Below are 25,051 nucleotides of genomic sequence, written 5' to 3'. Positions count from 1 at the left end.
TGAGTCTCCAGAACCTTGTATACTACTTACACTAATCTAAGTATGGCTCAGCTCCTTGGACTCCTGGAAATACATTCTGGATGCCAATAGAGGAGAGGGGAGCAGCAAAAAACCAATACATTTTCTGCAAGTGTGAAAAGTGCTCGATAGACAAGAGACAAATTTTGTTCCTTTTGACCATATATATCTGTCTGGGGACTGTGCACAAAGTGTGGGAACATTTGACTGACCTCTGTGTGTATGTGAAATTGGCAGGGCTCCCTGAAGCATGTGGTGAGCTGCTCCTGCCTGCAGCTGAGGGTTTGGCCCTGGTGGCACAGCAGGGAGGCTGCCTCCCCGTCAGCACTTAGAGATAAGCATGGCTTGTTCAACTCAAAGAATCCTGTTCTATAGAAGGTTTGGATTGGAAGGGACCTTAAAGACCATGTTGTTCCTACCCCCTGTCAGGGGCTGGGACACCTTTCACTAGACAGGTTGCTCCAAGCCCCGTCCAACCTGGTCTGGAACTTTCACTTTAAAGGTGATGTATTACAAAAAGTTGATGCTCAGTCTTGAAACATTAAGTAAATTAAAAGTAGTGCAGACATTCTGATCCAAATATATGCAGCTGAGTTTGCTTTAGTTGGGGTTATTTCACACATTAGTGCATTGCCAGAAGTGGAAGTAGCACAACAATGTGTCTCAGAGCTGTCTCCACCCTTCCATTGACACATCTTGAAATGGAGTATTAATTAGTTGTTAACTCCAAAGGATTGGTGTATTGAACAGAATTTGAAAATATCTGCCACCAATAATGTGATTTGGGGAGCACTTCAGCAGCAAGATAAAAATTGTTGTATAATTGTAACGGTAGTGATTCAGCCCACCAGCTAGCAGGAGAGGAATAGCATATATCCCTTTTATTGGAAGCATTATTCATCTGCTGTAACCTTAATGTGAATTCTCTCACAGAAATGAAGTTAAGATGGAGTTACAGATGGAAATACTCACTTGTATTGCTGAGAGACTCATATTACAGAGACACTGCAGTTATTCTCCAAAAGAGGTGATTCTCCACAAAACACAGAAATCTCCAGATTTGTCAAGATTTTTGAGCGTCTTAAAGTATATCTTTCACGTCATAACTTTGAAGCTCTCCATAGTTCTGCCATGTAGAAATTTAGCTGAATTTAGATAAAAACTGGCTTAAGAAACAGATTTTTTTTTTTTCCCCAAAAAAGAATGCTGTTTTTCTTTAGCCAGAGGAAGGCTGAATTTGGCTCCAATTAAGATTTCAGGATTTCAGAAGTCCTGAAAACATTTAGTGGAAATGTCAGTGATTTTAACAGCTTGGGAGCTACTTGAAATTATTTAGTTTTGTGAAATCTAGTGTAGAGCAAGCCTTATTTTGCCCCATGGGTCTCATGGGAAGGAGGTTTCAGTTTATAGATCACACTATTATACTACTTTCTCAGTCGTTCCCAATCTCACTTAATTTACATTACTTGTATATATATGTATGCCATAGTGATGAGCTTTATGCTACAATTTAGTCTTTGTTTTAATTTGGTGAATGACTTTAGTGTACTGACTGCTGGCAGAAGTGTCACAGACCTTGTGGTTTCCACAGGGATGATGGAATTTCCCATGATTGTTTGCATAGATACTAATAGACAACTGCCCTTCCTAAACTTGCTTTTGTATGGAATTGCTGCAGCTATAGCAAGGTATCAGGTACAATCTGGTTTTGGTTGGCTGTTTAGGGCAGGTGCCACATCTGAACTTCAAAGCCTGTTTATGTCCACTCTGCAGCAAAGTCTGCTCCATCCTGCACAGATGTAGTGTAGTTCAATTCACAATAACGACAAAGCAAAATACTCCCAGGCAATCCACTAGACTGATGGTAAGGTACTGAGATGCTATCTTAGGTTGCAAATGCAAGATGTGGACAGGGGTGTGTATTCTATTGCCATCTGTTAGAGGTGGGACAGTTATCTTATGTTAATAGGCCAGCTGTTAAACCAGGTGGGGCAGTTTTCTGTATCTCTTCCACAACCAATCCTCCCTCTGGGGAGATCTCTTCTGTTAATGGGCCATTGAGTGTCACTACATGACTGATAAAATTACATCATCCCCTTGGGAGATCTGCTGCCCAGGAGGAGGAGCCAAGCATTCCTACCTGGATGTAATCTGAGATTTGGAACACCACAGCAGCCTTTTCCCACTGGATTCCTAAAGGAGCAGCTTTCTTCTCCACTGGATTCCCAGAGGAAGACCAGGCCCATCTGCACCAGCACTGGACCGTCAGAGGAAAACTCCAGCCTTCTACAGGATCCCTGCTCCAGCAGAACTACACCTATCACTCCCGGAAGACTGCAACCACCACTTCAGGGGACTGCTACCAACACTGTGACCCACAAAGTGTGAGGTCATATTCTGACTCTGTCAGTGTTGTTTTGTATTACTGTATTTTTTTAAAAAAATTATTTTTCCTAATAAAGAACTGTTATTCCTACTCCCATATTTTTTGCCTGAGAGCCCCTTAATTTTAACATCAAAATAACTGGATTCCCAGAGGAAGACCAGGCCCATCTACACACCACTGGACCTTCAGAGGAAAACTCCAGCCTTCTACAGGATCCCTGCTCCAGCAGAACCACACCTATCACTCCTGGAAGACTGCAACCACCACTTAAGGGGACTGCTACCAACACTGTGACCCACAAAGTGTGAGGTCATATTCTGACTCTGTCAGTGTTGTTTTGTATTACTGTATTTTTTTAAAAAAATTATTTTTCCTAATAAAGAACTGTTATTCCTACTCCCATATTTTTTGCCTGAGAGCCCCTTAATTTTAACATCAAAATAATTTGGAGGCAGGGGGCTTACATTTTCCATTTCAAGAGAGGCTCCTGCCTTCTTTAGTAGACACCTGTCTTTTCAAACTAAGACAGGTGCACCTTTGTGTCAGAACCAAACTCTGAATTTACTGCAGGCAGGTTTACAGACAGAGCCTCAGTACAGCCCTGATGTACTTTTGGTCCTCTTTTAGAATCTCTTACCCAGGATGCTGACTTAGGTACCCACACAGCTATGCCTGTGCATTTCACCATCACAGTCAGAGCTCAGGTAGCTTCTTATCTCTAAAGGCAATACTCTGAAAAATATTCACCTCCTCAGTTAAAGGATGTCCATCAGCACTTATTACATCTCAAAGTGTTCTCTCCTAGATTGATACATTTGAACGATCATCTTTTGAGGAAAGAGAATTCTTGTCTGCTGTGGCAAATACTCTAGTTTTGTAGTGTTTACAATGCCTCTGTACCTCTGAGGTCTTGGTTTTCAGCTGTGAAAGAAAATGTCTGCTTTTTTAACTGGGAATTTGCAATTCTGTGCTCATCTGCCTAGGCACAGACATGGTCCCTCCTCTCATCTCCATTCTTGTATGTGTGAGTCATACAAATAAAAATGTGTGTAACCGCTTATCCCCATGATTTCTTAGGGACCTGTAAATACTTTTAGCCAAGACGGATCTTTTCTTTCAAGTTTCAGAGAAAATGGAATATTTACATTTGCTCTTTGCCTTCATATGCCATGCTGTTTCAAGTAAACAACTGCGGCATCAGGAGTGCAATTCTGTCTTCCCAAATTACTTCTTTCTTGGCTATCTCACCATATGGACAGCCTGATCTGTCACTCCCAGACTGAGCTCCTTCTGCATGGCTGAGATCCAACTGATGTCAAAAGGAATCCTGAAGCCAGCTACTTTCAAGGTAATTTTTGATGTAGGAGTTTGTAGGCAGGTGGGTTCTGTCTCTTCTTCCAAGTCATAAGAGAATGAACAAGAGGAATCGACCTCAAGGGGAGGTGTAGATTGGGTATTAAGAAAAATTCCTTCACCAAAAGGATGATCAAGCACTGGCACAGGCTGCCCACAGTAGAGGGGGAGTCACCATTCCTGGAGATATTTAAAAGATGTGTAGATGCAGCACTTGAGGAAACAGGTGAGTGGTGGCCTTGTGTGAGAGACTGGAAAGAGTGATGTCTCAAGATATTTTGGGATGTATGTGTGTGGGGGCGGGGGCAGGTCAGGCCTTGCCCTGGTGAGGCAGTGCCTGCCCTATACACCCCACCACGGCAGTGGCTGCCAGTCTGTGGCACGTTGGATGCAATGCCCCACACCCAACCCCTGGAGCTCCTAACACAGTTCCTGAGGGACCAAATGACCAGAAGTCCCTTGGGATGGGCCAAGGGGTATTTTAAGGTCACAGGGCATGAAGCACTCATATGTCTTGACCCTACCTTCTCTTGGAATTTCTGTTGGAACACCACTGGAACCCAGGAGCTGGTAGCTATATATGTATTTTTCTATACCTCTTCTGTCTTTCTCTCTGTCTCCTAATTCCCTCTTCTTGGAAGTTTTGAGTAATTTAGAATCAAGTGGGCTTAAAGTTTGCTAAATTTAATTGGCCCAGTTTATTCTTTGAGAAGTGTTCTGTATTGATTGAATGTTGCATTAAACTTTTTGCCAAAGTTCCCCAATTTTCTGAAGTTGCCAGTAAAGTCTTTTTCATTGTTTTTATCTCTTGAAAATATCTTGTCAGCACTTCTGCTGTGCAACAAATTTAGCAAATATAAACAACCATAAACCCTTTTAAAAACCTCATAGGCGGAGTTGTTTGGGGTCTTACACCTTGGCAACACTTGACTTCTGCTAGTGACAGTTTGCCTAGATTGAAGATTATGTTTTTGACATCTTTGAGACATTGGCTGTAGCCTCTGGTCACCCTCCAGCCTTTGTTGAATGCACAAGTCTCAAGAACAGTGATTTTCCACATGTACACTGTAGCCTATGTAATAATTTGTTCTGTAAATGCAAGTAAAATATTAATAAAATAAATACAAATATTTGAATTTTTAAAAAGCTTAAGAATCTCACACAACTGTTCAGTGCCTGGTGCAGATCAGCGTAGTCTGAGGGACCCCTATTGGGTACTGGATGGCTGGAGAAGCAAGGGCAGTGGGATCTCAGCTGTGGCCAGCCTGGGGGAAGGAGTGGGGGCTTGATGGAAGGGAAGGAAAGTTGCACAGACCAGGACAGGTTCCTCCCACAATGACAAAGGCCCCTGTGTGCCTCCAGTCTTGGGCAATTCCTTGCAAACTGATGTGTTTCATTTCAGGACTTGGGTATTTAAACAGTACCTTTCCCCAGGCATTTCTCACAAAAAGTTCAATTGAGGTGTTTTGAGTTATGAAACAATAAAAATTAAATTATTTTGTGCAATGCCTTCTGCAACTAGAAACTAAGGGGAAGCTCTTTGCTTGTATGCACTAAGGATGCAAATATACCTGTGCATGCAAAGACAGATGCTGGCAGCAGGTGAACAACAGGTAAGGCAGGGTTGTACCTCCAGGGACGTCAGCATTTGGGGAGTTGGGATCTGCATCTGAGGGAATCGACTGCAAAGTTAGAGGAAAGCTAAGAAAACTTGTTGAGACAAGGTGGTTTGTTCTGTGCTGAATTTCCTCTGAAAAATACAGTATTTGCACAGATGCTGCCCTAATCTCAGTCACCACGTGCAAGTAGCAAATTAATTTGGGTTTTGAGACCTGCCTCAGTGCATTTAATACCTTCTGTACCTAAGCACTTGCTATTGCACTTTCTGAGAAAACATAACCAGATGTCTAGCTGATTTTTTGAAATATGACAGAACTGGAAAAAATGCTGGGATTGCTCTACCTCCTCCTAGTCACTCGATGTTTGCAGTGTTTTGTTTCAATAGCTTTTTGTTTTAATGTACTTGAAAAGGATGTGCACATATACACTTGGCAGAAAAATAAGTTAATTTTCTTGCATATCTTTCTGGTGTTTGAGAAAAGATATGAAGAAAAAGGACTGTGGTGAAATTTTCTGTTTCCCCCTTTTGCAATTAGTCATTTTTCTCTGACTTTTCTGCTCAAGAAGACTGTTGGATTGCTGCTTTCTACCTTTCTGTCAGACTTTTAATTAGCAGGAGCACACAGCCTGTGCAGCTGGGGCTTTGATGCCTTCCTCTCTATTGCTTCCCACTCAGAAGATTTCCATTCATTCCGAGTTGGTATCCAGCCCAAAGCCCCAGCTTCCCCTGAGACCCTCAGCATGTCTACAGGACTCCAGTTTAGTATTCACTGGAAGAGCTGCACTGATACTCCCTTGCTAGACCTACAGGCTGCTGGTTGGAGCCATAAGGGAACGGGAGGAAGAATTAGCCTGTGTGTTTATGTGGCTGTGCTCCAGTAAATATTTTGATGCATCTGCTGCCAGCTCTGGTCTGAGGGAATCTACCTAGCATTTAAATTTTGATGGGGAGCGGTTTTGAATAATAACAGTGCAGCCGGCTGTGAGTCAGTGCATGTGTGTTGACTTAAAAAAAACCCTCAAAGCTTAACGCTTGCTGCATGCCGAGCTGCAGTGCTTTGCTTTTTCCCTCCTCCTTCCTTCTTTTCTTTCTTGTCTGGTCTTTCTCTGTTTTGTTTTGTTCTTGGGGGCATTTCACAGAGATTTTGTTCACTGCCAGTGGAGGGGAGGGGTAATAGGAATAAAAAAAAATCTTAGCCAAAATAAATCCTCCCCAAAAACTCAGTAGCTTTTGCAATGGGTGCTGTCATGGGTACATTCTCTTCTCTACAAACGAAACAAAGAAGACCATCAAAAGGTAAGACCTCCTGCTATGCTTTTTCTGCCCCTTTGGTTTATTTGCTGTGGGAGACATTTGCATGGGGAAGGGAGGAGAAAATGAACATGTGCCACTTGCAAGTAACCTGGCAATGTTTTTGTGAGGGGTAATTTGCAGAGGAGAGTGGGATGCTAGGTTGTGGGGAAAACATGTGGACATGAGGAAATTGCTGTGAAGGGGCTTGGGGGTTGAAAAGAATCTGAAATACTGTAATCCTTAATGCAGGCATATATGAGGAGGAGAAACTCAGTGGCATCATATGCAGAGCACTTGCAGAAGAGACCTGTTTATTTTCAAATCTCATGCTGTATAAACCCTTTGAAGAGGGAATAAAATTTAAATATACAGCAAATTATTCCCAATACCTTCGGGTTTCCGTCTCAGGAAGTATTGTTAGAGTTAGTGTTGCATATTCAGTAATCCAGCACCAAGCATGCAATACTAATGATGTGTGTTTTATAAAGATTAGCAAGAGGGGAAAAAATTAGAGTGTTTTTGTAAAAGAGAGAAGCAGGAGCTCATAAAAATGAGAAAATAAACAGCAGTTCCAGGGATTTTAATCCTTAAATCCATAAATATTGCCCTGAAATGCTGATTTTTCAGAAGGTCTGGTTTGTATAGTATTTGATTGAGCTTTGCTCTATTTTCTTCAGGGTTAATTTGAAGATTCCAGCATGTTGCTGAGCAGAAAGTTGAAAGCACTGTCAGGGGCACATCCGTACCTTACAGAATGAGAAATTTTTAGAAAACAAAAGGAAAAACTCTATACCTTCAGCAATATTTGTGCTATTTAGAAATATTCCCGCCTGAACCTCTGCATTTTAGAGTCACTTTCTAGGGAGGTCTGTATCTCCACTGGATCTGTTGCTCAGTTCATATATATGCTTTTGAACTGTAAGTTGATATGGATTTTCTTGCAATTTAAATTGGAAACTGTCTTAGGAAATATCAAACACCAATTAAGGATGCAAAAGAGAAGTGGGCAAGGCCTGTGAGATTTGTTTGTGGCAAGTTTGTGAGCAAAAGTCTGTGTTCCTGATACCTGTAGAGTAATGTTTTACGTTGGAGTGTGTGTACATAATTTACAGTTCAGCTTTCTCTGTCACTGTTATGCCCCCATAATTGTGTGGTTGTTTGGGACATGTATGATACTACTTAAAATGTAAGAACAGCTGTGTAACTGTCTAAGCACTGAGTTACACCTGAAGCTGGGAAACTTGTGCTTAGGCACTGCAGTATACAAGAACTGAACAGGATGTGCTGGGCATGGTGATTGCTGTGACGCCAAGGGGTTTCTTGTCCACTTGCCAGGAACCTGGGAGCTGATTTCCACTAAATGTAGATAATTTGTGGCTGAACATACCCATTCTCTGTGTCTTTGTTGTCTCGTGATTGGCTCTGTGCTCTAGTGGATGCAAGCCATTGCTTTTTCTTGGAGATCACCTGCAGTAAAAATCCAGGATATGGTCACACATTTTATCCTTTACAATGGAATTTACTCTTGCTTATGCCTGCTGGCAGTGGTTGCTCAGCTACATTTATCAAAACCTGTCTTCCCAGAGTTACACCCTCTTCGCTCTGATGCGTTATCCATGTGGCTTGCTGGTGTGTTTTACACTGACAGTTAGCACTTCACCTTGTGTGCTGTGAAACACTAATGCTGGGCTTGAATACAGTCTGAAATTCTTCTTTGTCAGTTAAATAGTCAATCACCCCTACATGATGGACTTGAATCCTTGGTGCTGCCCACATGTTGCCTTGGTATCTCCTCCAGTCCTCAGCCATCCTGGTGGCCTCTACCAGACCATGCTCTACCATATTCAAGTCTGTCTTGGTCTGGGGAGTCCAAAACTGGCCCCAGCATTCTGGCTGTGCTTGCCCAAGTCTTGAGCAGAGAGAAAGGATCATTTGTCCCAGTGTTTGCTGCGTGGCTGTTGGTGCAGCTTGATGTGGGGGCTTCTCTGCCAGAGGGCAGCTGGCTAGCGGTGTCTAGGTCCACTGCTCCACTGGCTATTGCTAAGTTTATCTTTGATCGAGTAAAGTGTTTATTTTATTATTAGATTATCACATGATTATTTATTAATTATTATATTTATATATGTGTTTATCTGAATATTTCAGGACTTTATGTAGTAGGTAAAACAGGGGCCCGGAGAAATAGCTGTAACAGGGCTAGATCCACCCCTCTACAAATGCTCTCTCATGCTGGCAAGTATGTGCTCCTTCAAGTAGAGCAGTTCACACCAGTGTCTGAAGCTCTGATTCTCTGGTGTAATGAAATAAAAGCAAAAAACCGGCATTGTTTCAAGAAAATAAACAGGTCATGTCTAAAGTGTGTCAGTTCCAGAGATCAGTTAATACCAGGAAGCCCATGGTGAGTCAGGGCAGAGTGGGTGCAAGTGGCCCATGCTGAATCCTTTCAGCTTCAGCACATGACACAGTTCTTCCTGTGCTGCTCGCCCTCATGTCTTGCTTGTGGCTGGGTCTGGGGTGTTGGCAGTGGGACTGGGGGCTGGTTTGGTTATTCAAGCTCTGAGTAGAAAGGCTGGAAAGGACAGACTAGCACTGTTCAAGAATACGAGATTAAATTGCTCTTTTGAAAATGGGGATCCTGAATCAATAAAGGCAGGAGCGACTCAGAAATTGTCAAGTGGAGAGCAGTGGTCCATCAAGCATGTGAACTTGTCTCTGGGAGAGGACAACATTGTGCATTGGTACAGGAAGAAATAATTTGCTTGGCTCAAATGTAAAAACTTAATCCAATATAATTGGGCATCTTGTGTTGGTAGGTTAGGACCCACATGCCCTGTCCTGCAGGATAAAGATTTTTGCTTCTTAGACTTGCAATCCTATCAGTAAAGCTGCAGAAGCTTATCCTTGTTCACTGAAGTGTCCCCAGACAGTCTGTGAGATTGTGCTGTTCACTTTGGGAGTGGCTCAGGACACTTCCACCAATTATTTGTACATTTCATTAGGAATTGTTTCCTGTTGGGATTCTTGTCTGCCTTTTCCAGCATTCTGAGTTGACCTACTAAAAGACAATACCTCTTTCTACCTCGTTCTCTTCACTTGTATGCCAGACCAGCATTCCTGGGATGGTGGTGGAGCTTGGCTGAGGTCCTGGGGACAAGCTGACAGTGAGCCAGCAGCAAGGGTGGCTGGTGGTCTGCTGGGCTGTGCTTGGCAGAGCTTCTCCAGTAGACTGAGGGAGGTGATGCTCCTCCCCTGGTGAGACATTTACAGTGCTGCGTCTGATGCTGGACTCCTCATGATGGAAGAGATGAGAACCTACCAAGCTGAGTCTACTGAGGGACCATGAATATAAGAAGCAATTGGAGCATTTGACATACAAGGGAGAGATTGAGAGAGCTGGGATTGTCCAGCCTGCAGCAGAGGAGACTCAGGAAGTCTAAATCGGATGTATGAATACCTGAGAGAGGGGCGAGTAGAGGTGATGGAGCCAGGTTCTTCTCCCTGGTGCCAAGGGACAAGGGGCACAAACTGAAACAAAAGAAATTCTACTTAAGCATTAGGAAAAAAAAAATTCCTATGAGGATGATTGAATACTGGAAGAGACCCCACAGAGAGACTGTGGAGTCTCCAAGCTTGAATGTACTCAAAACCCAAATGAAAACAGTCCTGAGCTGTAGTTAACCCTGCCTTAAAGAGGGAACTGGAGGTCCCATCCAACCTTATCCACCATCTGGTTCTGGTATTACTGTCACTTTAAAAACCTTAAAGATACAAGAACTTGAGGTATTGGGATCAGGAAGTAACATTCAAAGCTCATTATGAACCAAATGCCAACAAAGCTGACTGTTTGGTCCTCTCTTTAGTACATAGGTAGTTAGTGCTTAGACAGATGGTTGCGATGGATTTGAGACTATCTAGCTGCTTGTATAGTCTCCTGCAAACATAAGTAATAAATCAATAAATGAGAGGAAAAAAACCCACCAAAACCACAGCACTAAAAAGCAGAGGGCCAGTACAGCAGATAACGCACACACAAATGCACACACAAATCTCTGATTTCAATTAGATGCAGAAATAGAGATTTTTTAAAATGTTTTTACAGCCTGCATCCAATCATGACCAAATTTGTGGCTAGATTCAGCCATTTCCGTATTTGCCATGGAAACGTTTGAATTAGCAGATTGCTAAAGGAGGGCGAATTTCTAGTTGTGACTGCTTTTTGTACCTCAGAGTTCTTTTGTTTGTTCTCTAAATATGCACTCACCCATACCTCCCTCAGTGAAAGTGAAATATAACTTGAATATTTCTCAGTACCTGAATCTTGTTTGGATTAGAGCTACAGGCTCTGACCCTGACAGCAGCAGCAAGCAACACCATTTTCAGTTGTTAATCTGACTCTCTTAAATGAGAGTAACCATGTTTGGTCAAAGACCACCCAAATCTAAACTAGCAAGAGGAGTCTGGCACAGTTGTTTAATTTTGCTAGAGATAACATCAGAAATTCACTTTGCTTAAAATGTCAGTTGTGTGATTTTTGTAGTGAGTAATTTTTAGGCTTTATTTTGAAATGGCTTATTGTCCAAAATTATCAGATTTTGTGCCGGACCAGCTGTATTTTCAAGTGGTTTACTTACCAGGTAACCAACTCGGCTTGACTTTGCAATCTTCATAAGAACATCAGATTGCCCTGAGCTCCTAAGGTTGTTGGGTCATGACAGTGCTCTTTCAGTTCCCTGTGCTAGAACAACCTGCTTTTCTGCTCAAAAGATGAAAAAGTGATTCAGTAGCGTTTCAAGGAGCCGGTCCTTTTCAGCTTTAGTACAGCCATGGAATGGAGATGATAGATTTGAGCAGGGAAGCTGCCTCATTATTTACTTTGCCCAGTACATCCTGTCGCAAAAGAAAAGCTTTGAAAGCTCCCCTCCTCTACTTTCTTTATGTTCCTCAAAGAAACTTGACAGCTTGCCACTATTACAACCAAATACACGTGTTCTAAAGACTCAGACTATGTTCTTGGTATTTTCTGAATAGAGAGAAGATTAGTGCTCACCTGTTTTCTTTCTAGAACAAGGACAGTATTGTTCCCCCTGACTGGAGACCTGAGCAGGTGCTTGAGACAATGGAAGAAATGGCTGACTTGGTTTTTCTTGGCTGTGCCTAAGAGCCAATATTTGGCACTGACACTTCACTTTCTCTCCCTAGTCTTGTCCGTCATCTGATACAGCCTGGCAGGTCAAGTCCACGGTTGTCTGCCTGCACTGAGTATTTGACAGGCAGATTTTTTCGAGGGAATTACCTTTGTAGAGAGTGTACAGAACAGCACTCGGCAACAAAACTGTTCAATGTAAGCATTCAAATCAGAAACAATTTGGAAAAATTGTGGTGACCAATAAGTCAGAACATCCCTCTTTGCACGAAGCATTTTGGTTTCTCTGAAGTGCAGAGAGGTGTGTGGGAGGCTGCTCAGTGTTACAGCAACCAAATATCCCAGCCATGTGGCTGACACACCTACGATGGGTGGCTCAGAGGTGAGGCAGCTTTGCAGCTGGCTTCCCTGTGTCCTACCAACCAGAGTTCACCTGAGTGTGGGGTTAGAGGTCTTATGGACTTGTGACTGCTTCCATTCCCCACTTCTCCATCTTTTAGCCAAAATTTTTTAGCTCCCACACAGTTGCTAGCTCTAAATTTCTTCCTTTGCCTTCAAGTGACTCCTGGCAGTGTGGCAGAGTGATCTCAAATAGCTGGTTTTAGAAGTGGATAGCAATGATAAAATTAAAATAAACTGTATGTGCCCCTGATTGCTTCCCACAGGCATATAGCTGCTGCCTGAAATGCTGCAGTCAGACACAGCTTGGAGGTTTGGAATAAAATCAAATGGATGGAGGAAAGTTCACTACAGTGTTCTGTGTTACATTAGCATATATGTGTGCTGATTTCCTGCCCATGGGTACGGGTACTGTGTGCCTCTGTGCATGCAGCATGTCCATGCAGAGCCATGAAATCCCAGCACAAAGAAAAAAGGGGATCAGAGACTTCAGCTCTGCAGGCTAGTGCTTTGAAGTTTCATTTTTTTCCATAATAATTCGAAAGAGTAAATCAGAAAATACATTCTAACTTTTAACTTTCAACCTTGGTAATATTCCAGCCTTTGTCATCATTACCTCTTCCATTGTGCATTGCAGAATATTTGATGTTTGGAATGGGCACTGAGAAGCAATTTTGTTTTTTGCAACTGAAAATATTTAATGCTGTAGATGTGAAAAGCTTAAAACTTAATACGTTGCAGAGGTTTTGAGTAATTCCTAGCTTTACAGTTGTTACTGTCACCACATATATCAACGAGAGTCAGTAAGGGTTGTACTATTTTTTTGAAGAAAAAATTGAAGTAAAAAACAGGGTAAGGTGAACAAAGGCAAATTATCAAGTCATTCTGATTTTAGTCAAATGTTACAGGAAAATAAAAAACTTTTATTTCTCCATTTACAAACCCCTGTTCAAATACTTTATTTTCATATTTATTTAAGCTTTGTTAAAAAGACTGAAGATTTACAAATTTTTCCAATATGAAATTTTTTTAGCTGAAATGTTTCATTATTCAAAATTTTTATTAGTTATAATTATTCCCTGAAAATTTCCAAACTAAATAAATTGGCTTGTAATTTGTAGTAGTTTTAGATGTGAATGTGTAAGTGTCACTGTGGCTTCCTTGCAGTGGGTGACAGACAGGTGTTTTGTTTCTTATTCAAAAGCATTACCCAGAGAATGTCATGGCACAGAGACACAGAAAGTTTGAGTATCTGCTCAGGGTCTCAGTGTCCTGTTGCTGCTCATACCATGGCTATTTGCTTATTTTTATATATAAGCTAATTTGTAAGAAGCTTTTGCATTTCTCTGAGAGGGATTTTCCAGCAGGTGCAGAATGCTCTAGGCACCTCATACCATCCCTGCCCAATGGCATTGCGTACCAGCTAGGAAATGCAGGTAACAGCTGTATGGTAGCACAGCAAAATTTTTTACCAAAATATATTTGGGATTCCAGACAAGGTATTTATTTTTCACCTTTTATTTGTTTGAGATGCCAGAGAGAGGGGGAGTAACTGTTATTATAAGATGGATTGTACTTAACAAATAAAGAATTATTAGAAGTGTAAACTTCATCCATGTTTTCAAAATAGGTCAAAACTGAAGGCAGCTGTGTCCAGACGTCTCCAGTCTGTTTGTGGCTGTGGTAATGTCTGTCCCGACTGAAAAGGATACAGAGAGCGTTCAGTTCATCTCTACCTTACTTCTGCCAGCACTGCTCAGTGCAGAGAGGCTCTGAAGAGTTTGAACAAAGCACAGTACAATTGATTAGAGGTTCATGGGCAGGATGTGGGTCTGGAGGAGACAAGGGAGGACTGTGTGCTAGCAGGCAGGCGTGGGGCAGCAGAGTTGGCTGGGGGGCTGAGCTGCTACTTGTAGGCAGGCTGAGGAGGGGAGCTGGCATGGCTCTGGTACCAGGATGTTTTCAGGAAGACATAAAAAGGGTAACAGAGTCATCCTTTCTTGGCACAGCTCTACTACATCTGTTTGGCTTTCCTCAATCCAAACATTACTTTCTTGACATATTTAACAACCACAGCTCTTCCCACATATCAGTGTTTGCTTTTCTTTTGCTCCACAAAAACCCTTCTCTCCCAAACTTGTTCTGTGGGCAGCTGGTTGGGAAGTACCCAAAATTTCTGTAGACGGCTACAGCTACAGTTTGTAGGCATAGGACATTTTATACTGTGTCTGAGAACAGCTAAGGGAGAACAAGGCTGTGAGGATACATGTTGTGCTGCTGGAGGCAGGTTTCTAGGAAACCCGTGAGACCATGGCATTGTTTTACTGAGGGCTCCTTAGTGGAACAGGAGAGTGTTACTGGGAGCAGGGAGCCAAATTACAGCCTGCCAGAGATCAGTGCTGAACATCAGGGGCTTTTAGTGCTCTGACAAAATAAATGTTTCTACCTGTCAAATTTATATGCAGAAAAATATGGGTGAAACAAGCCACGTTCACAAGACTTACCTAGTTACAGCATGGTTTCAGAAGCACGGCTCAAATGTTTTTGACAACTATTGTAACTTTGCTGCCTGCAGCTCAGGGCCAAGCTCCCAGGTATGTTTTCCCAGGCTGCTGTTGCTCTATTCTAGTAAGTGATTCTGCACATCAACCCCATAGATTTTTTGATAATCAGCTGAAACCTCAGGCAAGGCCTCTGTTTAGCACATCAAACTGCATGAACTGAGGGTTGCTCCCTGTGGGGTACACATAGCCATGTAAAGGATGATGCTGTTAGCTCTCCAGCTGCAAAATGCTGGGGGCCAGCAAACATTTGTGGGAAAGGACAATTTCCCTTGGGGAAACTGTTTCATCCCATGCAGGTGAACTTTGTGGCGCAGTGGGGAGCATCAGCACCCCTTTGCATTCCTAACCCACAAAGTTCAAAGGACTTGTTGACCATGTTGCCATTTGAACTGGGAGCAGTACATGGAAATTAGAACTGGGAAGCAGGAAACTTTTGTGTCAGTGCAGAGAGGATTGTTGCCTGCTAATCCTAATAAGCCAGTGTAATTGAATTTGCACACTGGTTTACATGCTTCGATGGGAGTGTCAAACATGACCTGCACTGTGATACTGGCACCCCAGGAACTGAAGGCATGTCCTTGTGTGGAGCTGAATCCCTCTAACATGGCTTTTGTTTTAACCAATATTTTAACATGGGAGCTGACAGAAGGTCTCATTTGCAGTCTTGTGCATACAGAATTAGCCAGGCTGCAGACAGCTGGAAAGACCGATACATTAGGGCATGAGGAAAATTCTGCCAGGGTGGTCATTTGTATATACTTCACAGTGGGTAAAGGCAAGCATGTGCAGTTCTGCAAAGGAAATCCGATCCCACAAGGTCCTGTCCTGATTGTGTAGGTAGCAGCTGGATCTGTATGCAGAGCAGGTTTGGTACTGGGACAGAAAGTCAACCAGAGACTGATCTTCCAGGAAAATGCCTTTCATTTCTAGGGCTTTAAGTCATCAAAAGGGGTTATTTACATTAGCAATTTGGCATCCTCTGCTTGGCAGGAGATAAGGACATTACAGCTGAGCCCCATAATTTCTAATCACCTCTTTCATTGAGCACTGGGCTGCCCTGGCCCACTGCAGCCCTCCAGGAAAGTATGAAGTAAAAAGCATGGAATTTTCTAATCAGGTATTTTCTGTGCAATGCCATCAGCTATAGCACTTTATGTAACTACGTTTGCATTTCTTGTAGATGATACTGTCTTTTCAGTTTCCTCTGTCCTTATTATTGATGGAGATGAAGTACTTGCAGTTCAAAAGTTCATGTAGTGCAGTAGAGGAGCATGCTGTGTGCACTTTCCTCAGGTGCTGGTTGCTGTGGCTGCTCAGCAATGCACAGAGAGACCGCTGTGTCATTCTGAGTGTCACCCACAGCCCAATCATGTACAGGTGAATGCTGTGCAGGGTAAACGTGGGGCTGCATCTGTTCAAGAAAATGCATTCTCGTGTTGTGCATTATTATATGTAAAAATTTATCCAGCCAATTTAATAAAAATAAAAACGAAATTTATTCATGACTGATACACAGTCCCGACAGCCAACAAACAAGGACACCACCGATCCCAGGATCGAAGCTGGGTGAACACAGATCCGGCCTCTGTGGCACCGCATCTCCCACAGTTCACGAATGCCGCTTGGCAATGTCTGTTCTTATACCCTTTCTCTTGCCCGCGGCAGAATCCCTTTGTCTCTCTTCAGCGTTCTTCATACTCATGTTGCTTCTATTCTCTGTCCTGTGCTGGACGTAAACCTCGTCCGGGAACTGATGTGTGTCCACTCTTCGGTTACTGGAATCCCGCATTCAGATGTATGTCCTTGATGGCCCCATGTATCTAAGATGAATATCTCCATGGGCCATCATCGCTGTTCTCCTGTTCATACCAGTGAGAACACCCATCTCCTGTGCGGGCTAGTTTCACTTTGTGTGTTAATGACACACCTCCTCCTCAGCTGCCAGCTGCGGTTTTGCCACCCTGTGAAGCAATCCCCTCTTCCCTTGCTAGTGTGATTTCAAGGTTTTATATTTTAGTCTTATATATATATATATATATATATATATTCTATCAGCATGAATTACCATAATATACATAACATACATACTACTGGTTTGTAAAACCTACAAAGCCCATCAGTTGTTAGACTAAAAGTTTGCTTCAAACCTGAAACTTTTCTTTGCCTCATGGAATTTGTGAGACATTTTGGAAACTCTGGAAATGCTTAGACTTAGAATGAATTTTGTTATGGCTCTTTCCATTGTTCGTGTTTGGCAAAACTGTCCCCTTATGAGTTGTTGCCTAGAAATTATCAATGGGGGAATGACCTGGTAAAAGTTCTTAACCTCCATCCAGATCAAAACCAGGCTGCCAGTTTTTGGAAGCTGATGGGGTGTGGCAGAGCCGAGGCCAAGCTCATGGGCTGCATGGCTGCAAAGTGCAGGTGCAGCTTTGCTGCTCCCCTTTGTCAGCATCTGGCCTTTTGGAGGGACATGCTCCCATATGGGAGATCAGTGCCCTAAAATGTCAGTGTAGTTTAGGATCAGACCCTGTATTTTCAGTTAATATGCCTGAATTCTATGTGGAAACAATAGTTTAAAATAGTTAAACAAATATAAATAAATGCAAGGGACATACATGTTGGATAGTGTTTCCCACCTGCAAGAAAGTTTCAAACCTTACTGAATTCCTGAATAAACAGAAACAATTGAATGCACCTTTGATCCTCTCCCTGTTCCCATCAAGAGAGGCTTCCTTGCAGATGCCCACACAAATCACATTCGTTTACTTAATACTGCTGTCCTGTTAGCCATGAATATAGAGCAATCTGTTTAATGAGCTTCATTTCCTTGTAAACTGAAATGCTGAGGCAGGATGAGGTGGGAACGATGCTGCAGGAGACTGGATTTCATCTGTGCTTTTCCTGTGACCTGGTGCAAGTGCCAGGTCTGCATCTTCACAGCACCTGTTGCTCTGTATTTGCCAGTCTGCAGGTCGAGGACATGATGCTGCCAAGCTGCATGAGTGCCTTTGGGCATGCTCATCAGCTTGCTGTCCTTTTCTGTGTGATAGCTGTTAAGAGATGTAGAGTTTTGCCTAAGTTAGTTGCTTGTCACTGGCCTGCTTGTTGTCATTCATTTTTGTTCTATTTTGTAAGCACTATGAGTTGGCTCCCAATCATGTGAGATTTAGGAGAGTGGGAGGGCATAGCTAATGCATCATTATTCATGTTGTGAGTGCTGCTTTGCAATGTCAGACAGTACAGAGACCACGATGTAGGTGTGTTTTGAGATCAGTAATGCTTGTAGACAGTGGTGACAGGGCTCCAATGAGAATATTTGTGATCATCCACAAATGGAAATGGTTGAGTGTGTCCACTCTGGTGCCAGAGCGGGCAGAGAAAGCTGGAACCCCGCAGAGTTAGGCTTGGCTGTGTGAATGGAAATGAGCATCACCTTCCTGAGGAGTCTGTGTGGCATTTACAGTAAGATTTTGCACAGGGTGAACCAATGTCAGCAGTAACTGCTCAAATCTTTATGTTTTAAATCCTGTGTGCACTTTGAAATGTGTTCTTTATTCTGGTTGATGGCAAGGTGCCCTTCCTTCATCAGGTTGAGGTTTGTTGTAGGTTAAGAAGGAAGTGAGTTTTTTGGGAGGTTGTGGTCAAACCAATCAGTGCTTGGATTTGAATATTGGCACCTGGTTTGGCCACTGAAGGTATGGACCTGTGGTGCAAGGGGGGACTCCTCTCTCCCTGATGGACTGAGAGTTGATTATTTGAGGGGTGGTGATGGACTGAAAGTTTATTATCTGAGAGATGGTGACGGGGCGGAAATCTAAGATATTATTTCATGCTGTGGAGGAAATGGGGGGGAGGAGGAGGAATGTATTTGGAGAGTTTTCATTCTTAGTTCTGTGTCTGTTCCTTTTTAGATGCTGTAGTTAATAAAGTTTGTTTCCTTTATTCCTAAGTTGGAGCCTGCTTTGCTCTGTTCCTGATCACGTCTCACAGCAGCCACTAGGGAAAGTGTATTTTCATGGGGGCACTGGCATTGTGCCAGCCTCAAACCATGACAAGGTCAAACAAAGTGACATTTCTTAAGGGCAAAGTAGTGTAGATTTTCTATTTTGTTCCTGTTCCCCTGATTTTGAGTCTGATCTTTCAGTAAATAACATTTTGTATTTTAATCCATTCTATCCTGTGAAGGGTGGTGTGAAGGTACCTGCAGTGGGGAGAGAGCAACTCAGAGAGACAGAGGTGTTAGTTTCTATGCTGAAAAAGACAGCAGACTATGACTTAAATTCTAAAAAAGATAATATTAGGGTGGTTTCTAAGCCTAGTTCCCAGAGAACTACACATTTGTTAACTGAAACATTCAGTTTCATTCAATGTTTCTTGTACTAGTAAGAGAGCCTTGACCTGATTTACATTTCATGGTCTTTTTACATAAATGTGGAGACACTGCCAAAATGATCTCTCTCCTACTTCTATTTTCTAATATTCTCTTTCTTTCTTATAATTGCAGACATTCCAGAAAATTTAGTGAAATGTTTTTCCTACTGTTTGATTCTTCGTTTCATGCATATGCATTTCTGGGACACACAGTTCTGGAGCATGCAGCTGAGTGCACATGCCTGGAGTCTCTGCAGGCTTGTATTGCTTTGAAGCTAAGAACTAAAGCATAAGTAAGATATTTGCAGAATTAAATAGATTTTAGAGGAACAGGAGTAGAGATTTTAAATTCCTGCAAATAAATCCAGTCTCAAAACCAGGGATAAGTTTTCACCTGCCTTCTGCTACCATCTTAGAGATGTTTAATGGATGGTGAAAGGAAAGGAGATATTTACAGAATGAAACTGCTCAGAAATATAAGGAAAATCACTTGTGTTACTGGCTCCTGTTGATGTTCACTCTAATGGTCACATTATAGAAGGGATTTATTAGTTAACAGTCTTGAGTGCTAAACCTGCAGACACATGGCAGTGCAACAAAACACTGTAAATAAGTTGGATAGCTTTATTTTTGCAGCACTCTAATTAGGCACCTTCATAAAACAGACGTGGATTTGTAAATCCAGCTCCCAAAATCTCCTTGCTTACCAGCTAGAACATATCTAGGATTCTCAATTCAAACGTCTCAATCTGCTACATGTCTTATTTTAGCTAAGCCTCAGTTTTTAAACTTCAGCAGCTATTAGAAAAACGTTACCCTGCATTCTACAGCATCCTCTGAGTCCAGGAGGAAAGTTTGAAGCCATGAACTAATTGTTCAGGAATTTAACACTTCTTGTTAAGCTTAACTGAGCCTGGAAAGTTTGGGGCTGGCTTTGCTGCCAACGCTGCTCTCTCCAGGGAGTCCCTTCCCATTTATTCTGGAGTTGCATACTTGGGTAACACAGGAGGGCAGCGAGCAGATTAACACATAGGTTAATTCTTGAGCTGCAGCTCTCACTCCCCTTGGTGCCAGTAACCTACTTACAGGAGTGGCAGCGCAGGCTCAGCGTGGCTGGGGAGGATTGTCTCGCCCGGCAGTGCGGCTGTGGCTGCGCCAACGCCTCCTCAGCATCCAGCTTGGGTAGAGATTGATGTCTGGAGCAATAGGAAACCTCTTGTGCCCAAGGAGGGTGAGGGGGCCCCACACACCTGATTTTTCCGAGTTGTTGAAACAATAGGCGTTGGAAGCAAGGGACAGGCTTGTGTAACAATGGGTGGTGTGTGCCTTGGGCTCTGAGGAGAAGTGCACTTTGCTCTAAGAGCTTCCTCTCCAGCAGCCTCCACAGGCTCCTTTAAAGCCAAATAGGACATGTCTTTCTGTGCAAGAGTGGCAGGCAGAAGTAGGACAGGGTTTTGTCCTTTTGAAGTATTAATACAGATCACAAAAAAATGAAGTGCCAGAAGATACAGAAACTTTAAAAAATATGTTGAAACTTTGGAGATAATTTATTTTTTTTACAGCTAATATTGTATTTGGTGTAAAACACAGAACATGTTTTGATATATCCTTTCCCTGGTGGAAAAGAGAACCAAAAGGAGAATCCAAATTTACTCTTGACTGAAACCTTCTGAACCCTAAATGTCTTTTTTCCATGAAAGGTAGTGTTCAGAAAGATGCATTTAATTTCTAAAGCCCAAAGAAAAAATAAAGTGTAGCCAGCACAAACTGGTACTGTCTTCTGGAAGAGTTTTAGCAAATGTGTGGGATAATAAATCACCCAACATCAGTCTTGGCACCTGTGCAGGGTTGAAGAGGAATACAGCATCACTGTGGTGTATCCATCTTCTCCCCCATGAAATAGAAATCATCACATCAGCTGTGTTAAAAGAGCTTCTGCATGTGCAGTGCCTACATGATTTACACAGTGATTTAAATATCTGTAGATATCAGCTCTCCAAGGAATTTTGTCTGTTGGGACTCACATCTTATGTTGTAAATTTATCTGTAAATGTCATCTTTTACTGAGATATTTACAAACTTAAAATATTTTTGGTAATTGTTTGTAAATATTGGCTCTATTGTCAGCAGCACCAGTTTGGATTGTTTTGTCATAGAAAAGTGGGAAGCAAGTTTTGGCAAGTGAGAAGCAAATAATTCAAAGTGTTGGGTTAGAGTAATTAAATCCAACAGCAGTAGATATTCAGAGTGACATTCAGCAGTGAGATTGTGGCTGCTGAAGGCAGCTGTGCTGTATGCATGTGTGAAGTGCAGGTTGGTGTTCCTCAGAGAAACCTTCCAACTGCACCTCTTGCATTTACCAGGTCCCGTGGAAGCCGGAGGAGTTTGGTGCAGCTGCTTTTCCAAAGTGTCTGGCAAGTGCTTCTAGAGGGTGAGTGTTTAGTAGATTCCCTGCATGAGCCTGTAGAAATTTAGGAATTGACTGGGTAAATTGCATTAAAAAGAAGCCATTAAATCACTAAGCAAAATATCTTTTGAATTTGCCTAGTATCTAACCATCTTCTGCAAGAGGACACTGACAGGGCTCCTGCTCTGCTTCTTTGAACTCATGCACATCTCCTTGCGCAGCTCTCAGTCCTGCTCTGTTCTCCCTTGCCCTCTACATGATCTGGGCTTCCGTGTTGCCAGCTGTGCTCCTCATCCCATTGTTGCAGGCTTGGGCATAGCTGGGCTGCAATTTGCTCTATGAGCAAGCACACTGAAAACCATTGGGTTTTCACACTGCTTTTGGGCCTGTGTGGAGGTATTGTCCCTACAGCTGTTCTTTTGTGCTCACGTGTGGTTTGTGCTAAATGCAGTCACTGCTGATGATTAACTAATAGTTTTGGTATACACTGTAGACTGTGTCCTGGATTATAACTCAGTTCTCCTATATACAAGTCTGTAGCAGCACTGTGAGCAGCATGCTGTAGAAAGCATCCCAAAGGACAGGACGTATGGGCATACAGCTTCTCTTGTTTCTTGCCAAACTACCAATGCAGACATAGTTTCTTCTTAAGCAGAGCAACAGCATTGCCTGAAGCTGTAACTACCATCCTTGCTCATAATGGCCTTGGGATCCTGGAGTGAGCTGAGTGCCCTGGTACCACTGTGAATTTGGTGGAATCATTGCACATACAGTTCAGAAAATCATTAATTTGCTGCTTAGAAACTGCACCACTTATTTTATAGAGAAGGATTATTGAATTAAGGTCATACGTTTATAAGTGAACAGCAAGTTGTTTGTTTGTTTCAAAAACCTTTATTGCCCTCATCCAAGGATGTGGTCTACCTGTAGTATAGCCTTTGTGGTGACAAATGGTTTTAATATTTGTCCCAGTTTGTAATTTTTCTTTTTTTTTTCTTTAGTCAAACATGGCAGAAATAGGAATGATTAATACCGAGAAATGTTTGCAGCTACCCAGGTTCAGAAGTACTCATTCTGTCTTGGAGTATTCCACTTTCTGTGTTCGCCTTTTCAAGTAAGCAGATTAGATTTTGCCTGAACTCAAGACATTAAGGCTTCAAAAGATAAAGGTTTACTTTATTAAGCTCTCTTGAGAAGAAGGCCAAGGTCCAGGCCCAGTCTTACTTTGTATGATGGTCTGTCCCCACTGTTTCACCACTTCCTAAACCTCAGAGAGAAGCTAAAAAAAGAAGAGAAAGCGAATGATGGTTGTGCACTTGGCAAAAAAAAAAAGCTTTTTTTCACTCCCTCACTGTCATGCCAGCACAAACCTGTCTCAGGAAGCCACTGGTGGGCCTGAGACTGACATGACTGACAAGATGGTCAGGAAGTTCCAACCTACATTACAGCCCTGCGTGTCTTCAAAGTGGACTGGTGTAATCTTAGGGAGCACAGTAAGATGTTAGGACAGAATGAGGAAGGGGTCATGAACATTCATTACAAAGGAATTGCATCTCTTGTGAATATGATTATAGAAGCTAGTGTCAGGAGCCACATGTTTATTTTTTTAGGTATGATATTAATCTCTTTCTAGGATACTCAGGATTACCTCACCACAGTTTATATGTGTTTGTAAGTTTAAACATAGTATAAGAAAGAAGTGCCACACAAGCCATCTCAGTATTTTTCTGTGGATACATGCAAAATTACTCCATGGAAGAAGCAAAACTTTTTTCTATTAAAAAATGGCATTAATTTCTAGTATCAACATGTGTCTGCTTGTTTCTGCACATTCCCCAATCTTAGTTAAGGGAAGAGTTATTTGGTATCAATATGTAAAAAGAAAAATAAAAAATAGAGGAAAGGAGATAATGTTATCAGGATGGCAAAGGGAATCCAAAGGTCTGTCAGCTTGGTCAAGAAAAGCTGGGAGAAAAAGTTGCTTCTGTCAAAGGAGGCTGTAAGAGCATGCAAGCAGGTAGGACAGGTACCAGAGCAGTCAGCTGAACTTTTGGATCAGCCCTAATAAACTAAGTATTGTACAGCTGCCCCAAGGTTTGATTTCACTTGGAGGAGAAACTGACCCATTTGGTAAGCCTTTTGCTTTTCTTATTATTCATGCTGCCTTGTTCTTAGTGCTTTGTCTCACGAACCAGAGGTGAGGAACTCTCTGCGGCAGCAATGCCTGATGAAGCCTGGACTCTTGTATTGAGAGTCCTGTATAAAGAGAGAGTTTGGGTCTTGGAAACCTTGATGTCTATTATTGTCATAAGCCACATGAGACGGGTCAGGTGGGGGCAGTGACTGATCACAGCAGGAGGTCCATAGCATCAGCTGTCTGGACACAGAAATTATCTGTGCTCCTCCTCCCTGCTAATCTGTTTTCCATTGCTTGATAGTTAAGTGTGGCTATAATACATAGAAAAAAAAATATAACTCATGCTATACAGCCCATTGGTAGGCTACTAAAATAATTCACTGTCATCCATTCCTTCAGCTTTGGACTGCTAGTAGATTGTGGAGCATGGCTGCTATATCTTATTTTCAGTAATTAAATTGCATCAACAAACTGCTGAGTCTTATCTATTACCGAAACTAGGACCTGAGGATTGCAGGAGATGGTCTCTGAAAGCAGGAAGAGGATAAGGGGATAGGCTTTGCCATCAGAGTGTTTGTGAAGTTTGACTGAAACAGCTCAAGAAGCAGCTGGCAGCAGAGCTTCCCTTGTAGCCAGGTTGGAATGGGTCAGGTGGGAGCTTTAGAGGCTTATGCTTCCCATCTCATCCGTGTGCAAGCATATGCAGGAAAACAGTTCTTAGATGCTGTGTGACTGGCAGCACAAAAGTGTGAACACTAACTATTCCTCCTCAGCTCAACCACCTCCATGTATCCTCCAGACACAACTCTTTTAATCTCATTTTCTTCTTGTCCAAAATCTCCAAGGTGAGTTGAGTCTGTGAGAATGTGCTGGGGTAGTGGGGCAGAGCTCCCTCCTCTCCTGTGCTGCTAGTTTATTCCCTTCCTGTGCATCATGATCAGGAGGAGCACAGTTGTTTGTCAACAATGAAGCTTCAAAGATGTACAATCCCAAGGTTGTGCCTTGCTTAGCCTGATGTGCAGTGTGTGCAGAACCATCCCCTTACTCAGCTGGAAAACCAGCAAAGTACAGGGAACTGAGGAAACCTTGGTAACAGCTCAAACTGAGACAAATACTTCAGCTGTCCAGTGTACCCTTCGCCACATACTTCAGTATTTAACAATCTTATTAAATATAAAATAAGTTTCCATGGCTTTATAACTCCTATTGTGTTTTTGTCACCTCCGGTAGCTGGTTGGGTTATAATTTGACCAGTTCATGACCAGGTATTAAAAGTCAAAAGCAGCTTCTCTAGTTGTGTCTAATCCATGGTTTTTAGCCCATGTTATTAGTGCTAATAATGCTTTTTCATCATAG

General features: G+C 42.4%; 1 protein-coding gene across 5 annotated transcripts in view; it reads left to right on the top strand.

The window, feature by feature from the left end:
* The window catches only part of KCNIP1 (potassium voltage-gated channel interacting protein 1), a 294,849-nt gene that overhangs the window by 121,184 nt on the left and 148,614 nt on the right, over nucleotides 1-25,051 (top strand). For 4 of the 5 annotated variants that reach the window (XM_041417895.1, XM_041417905.1, XM_041417886.1 and 1 more), the window contains exon 1: nucleotides 6,614-6,674. The exons of the other annotated variant lie outside the window; for it this stretch is intronic. In XM_041417895.1, the coding sequence (XP_041273829.1) occupies nucleotides 6,614-6,674 (61 nt within the window). Of the gene's footprint in view, nucleotides 1-6,613; nucleotides 6,675-25,051 lie in introns of those variants that run through there. 5 annotated transcript variants of the gene reach the window in all.

The sequence above is a fragment of the Onychostruthus taczanowskii genome, unplaced genomic scaffold, assembly GCF_017590055.1.
Source record: "Onychostruthus taczanowskii isolate IOZ18803 unplaced genomic scaffold, ASM1759005v1 scaffold107, whole genome shotgun sequence".
Classification (NCBI taxonomy): Eukaryota; Metazoa; Chordata; class Aves; order Passeriformes; family Passeridae; genus Onychostruthus; species Onychostruthus taczanowskii.
The sequence above is the reverse complement of the archived record's forward strand: the minus strand, read 5'-3'. Positions and strand labels throughout refer to the sequence as shown.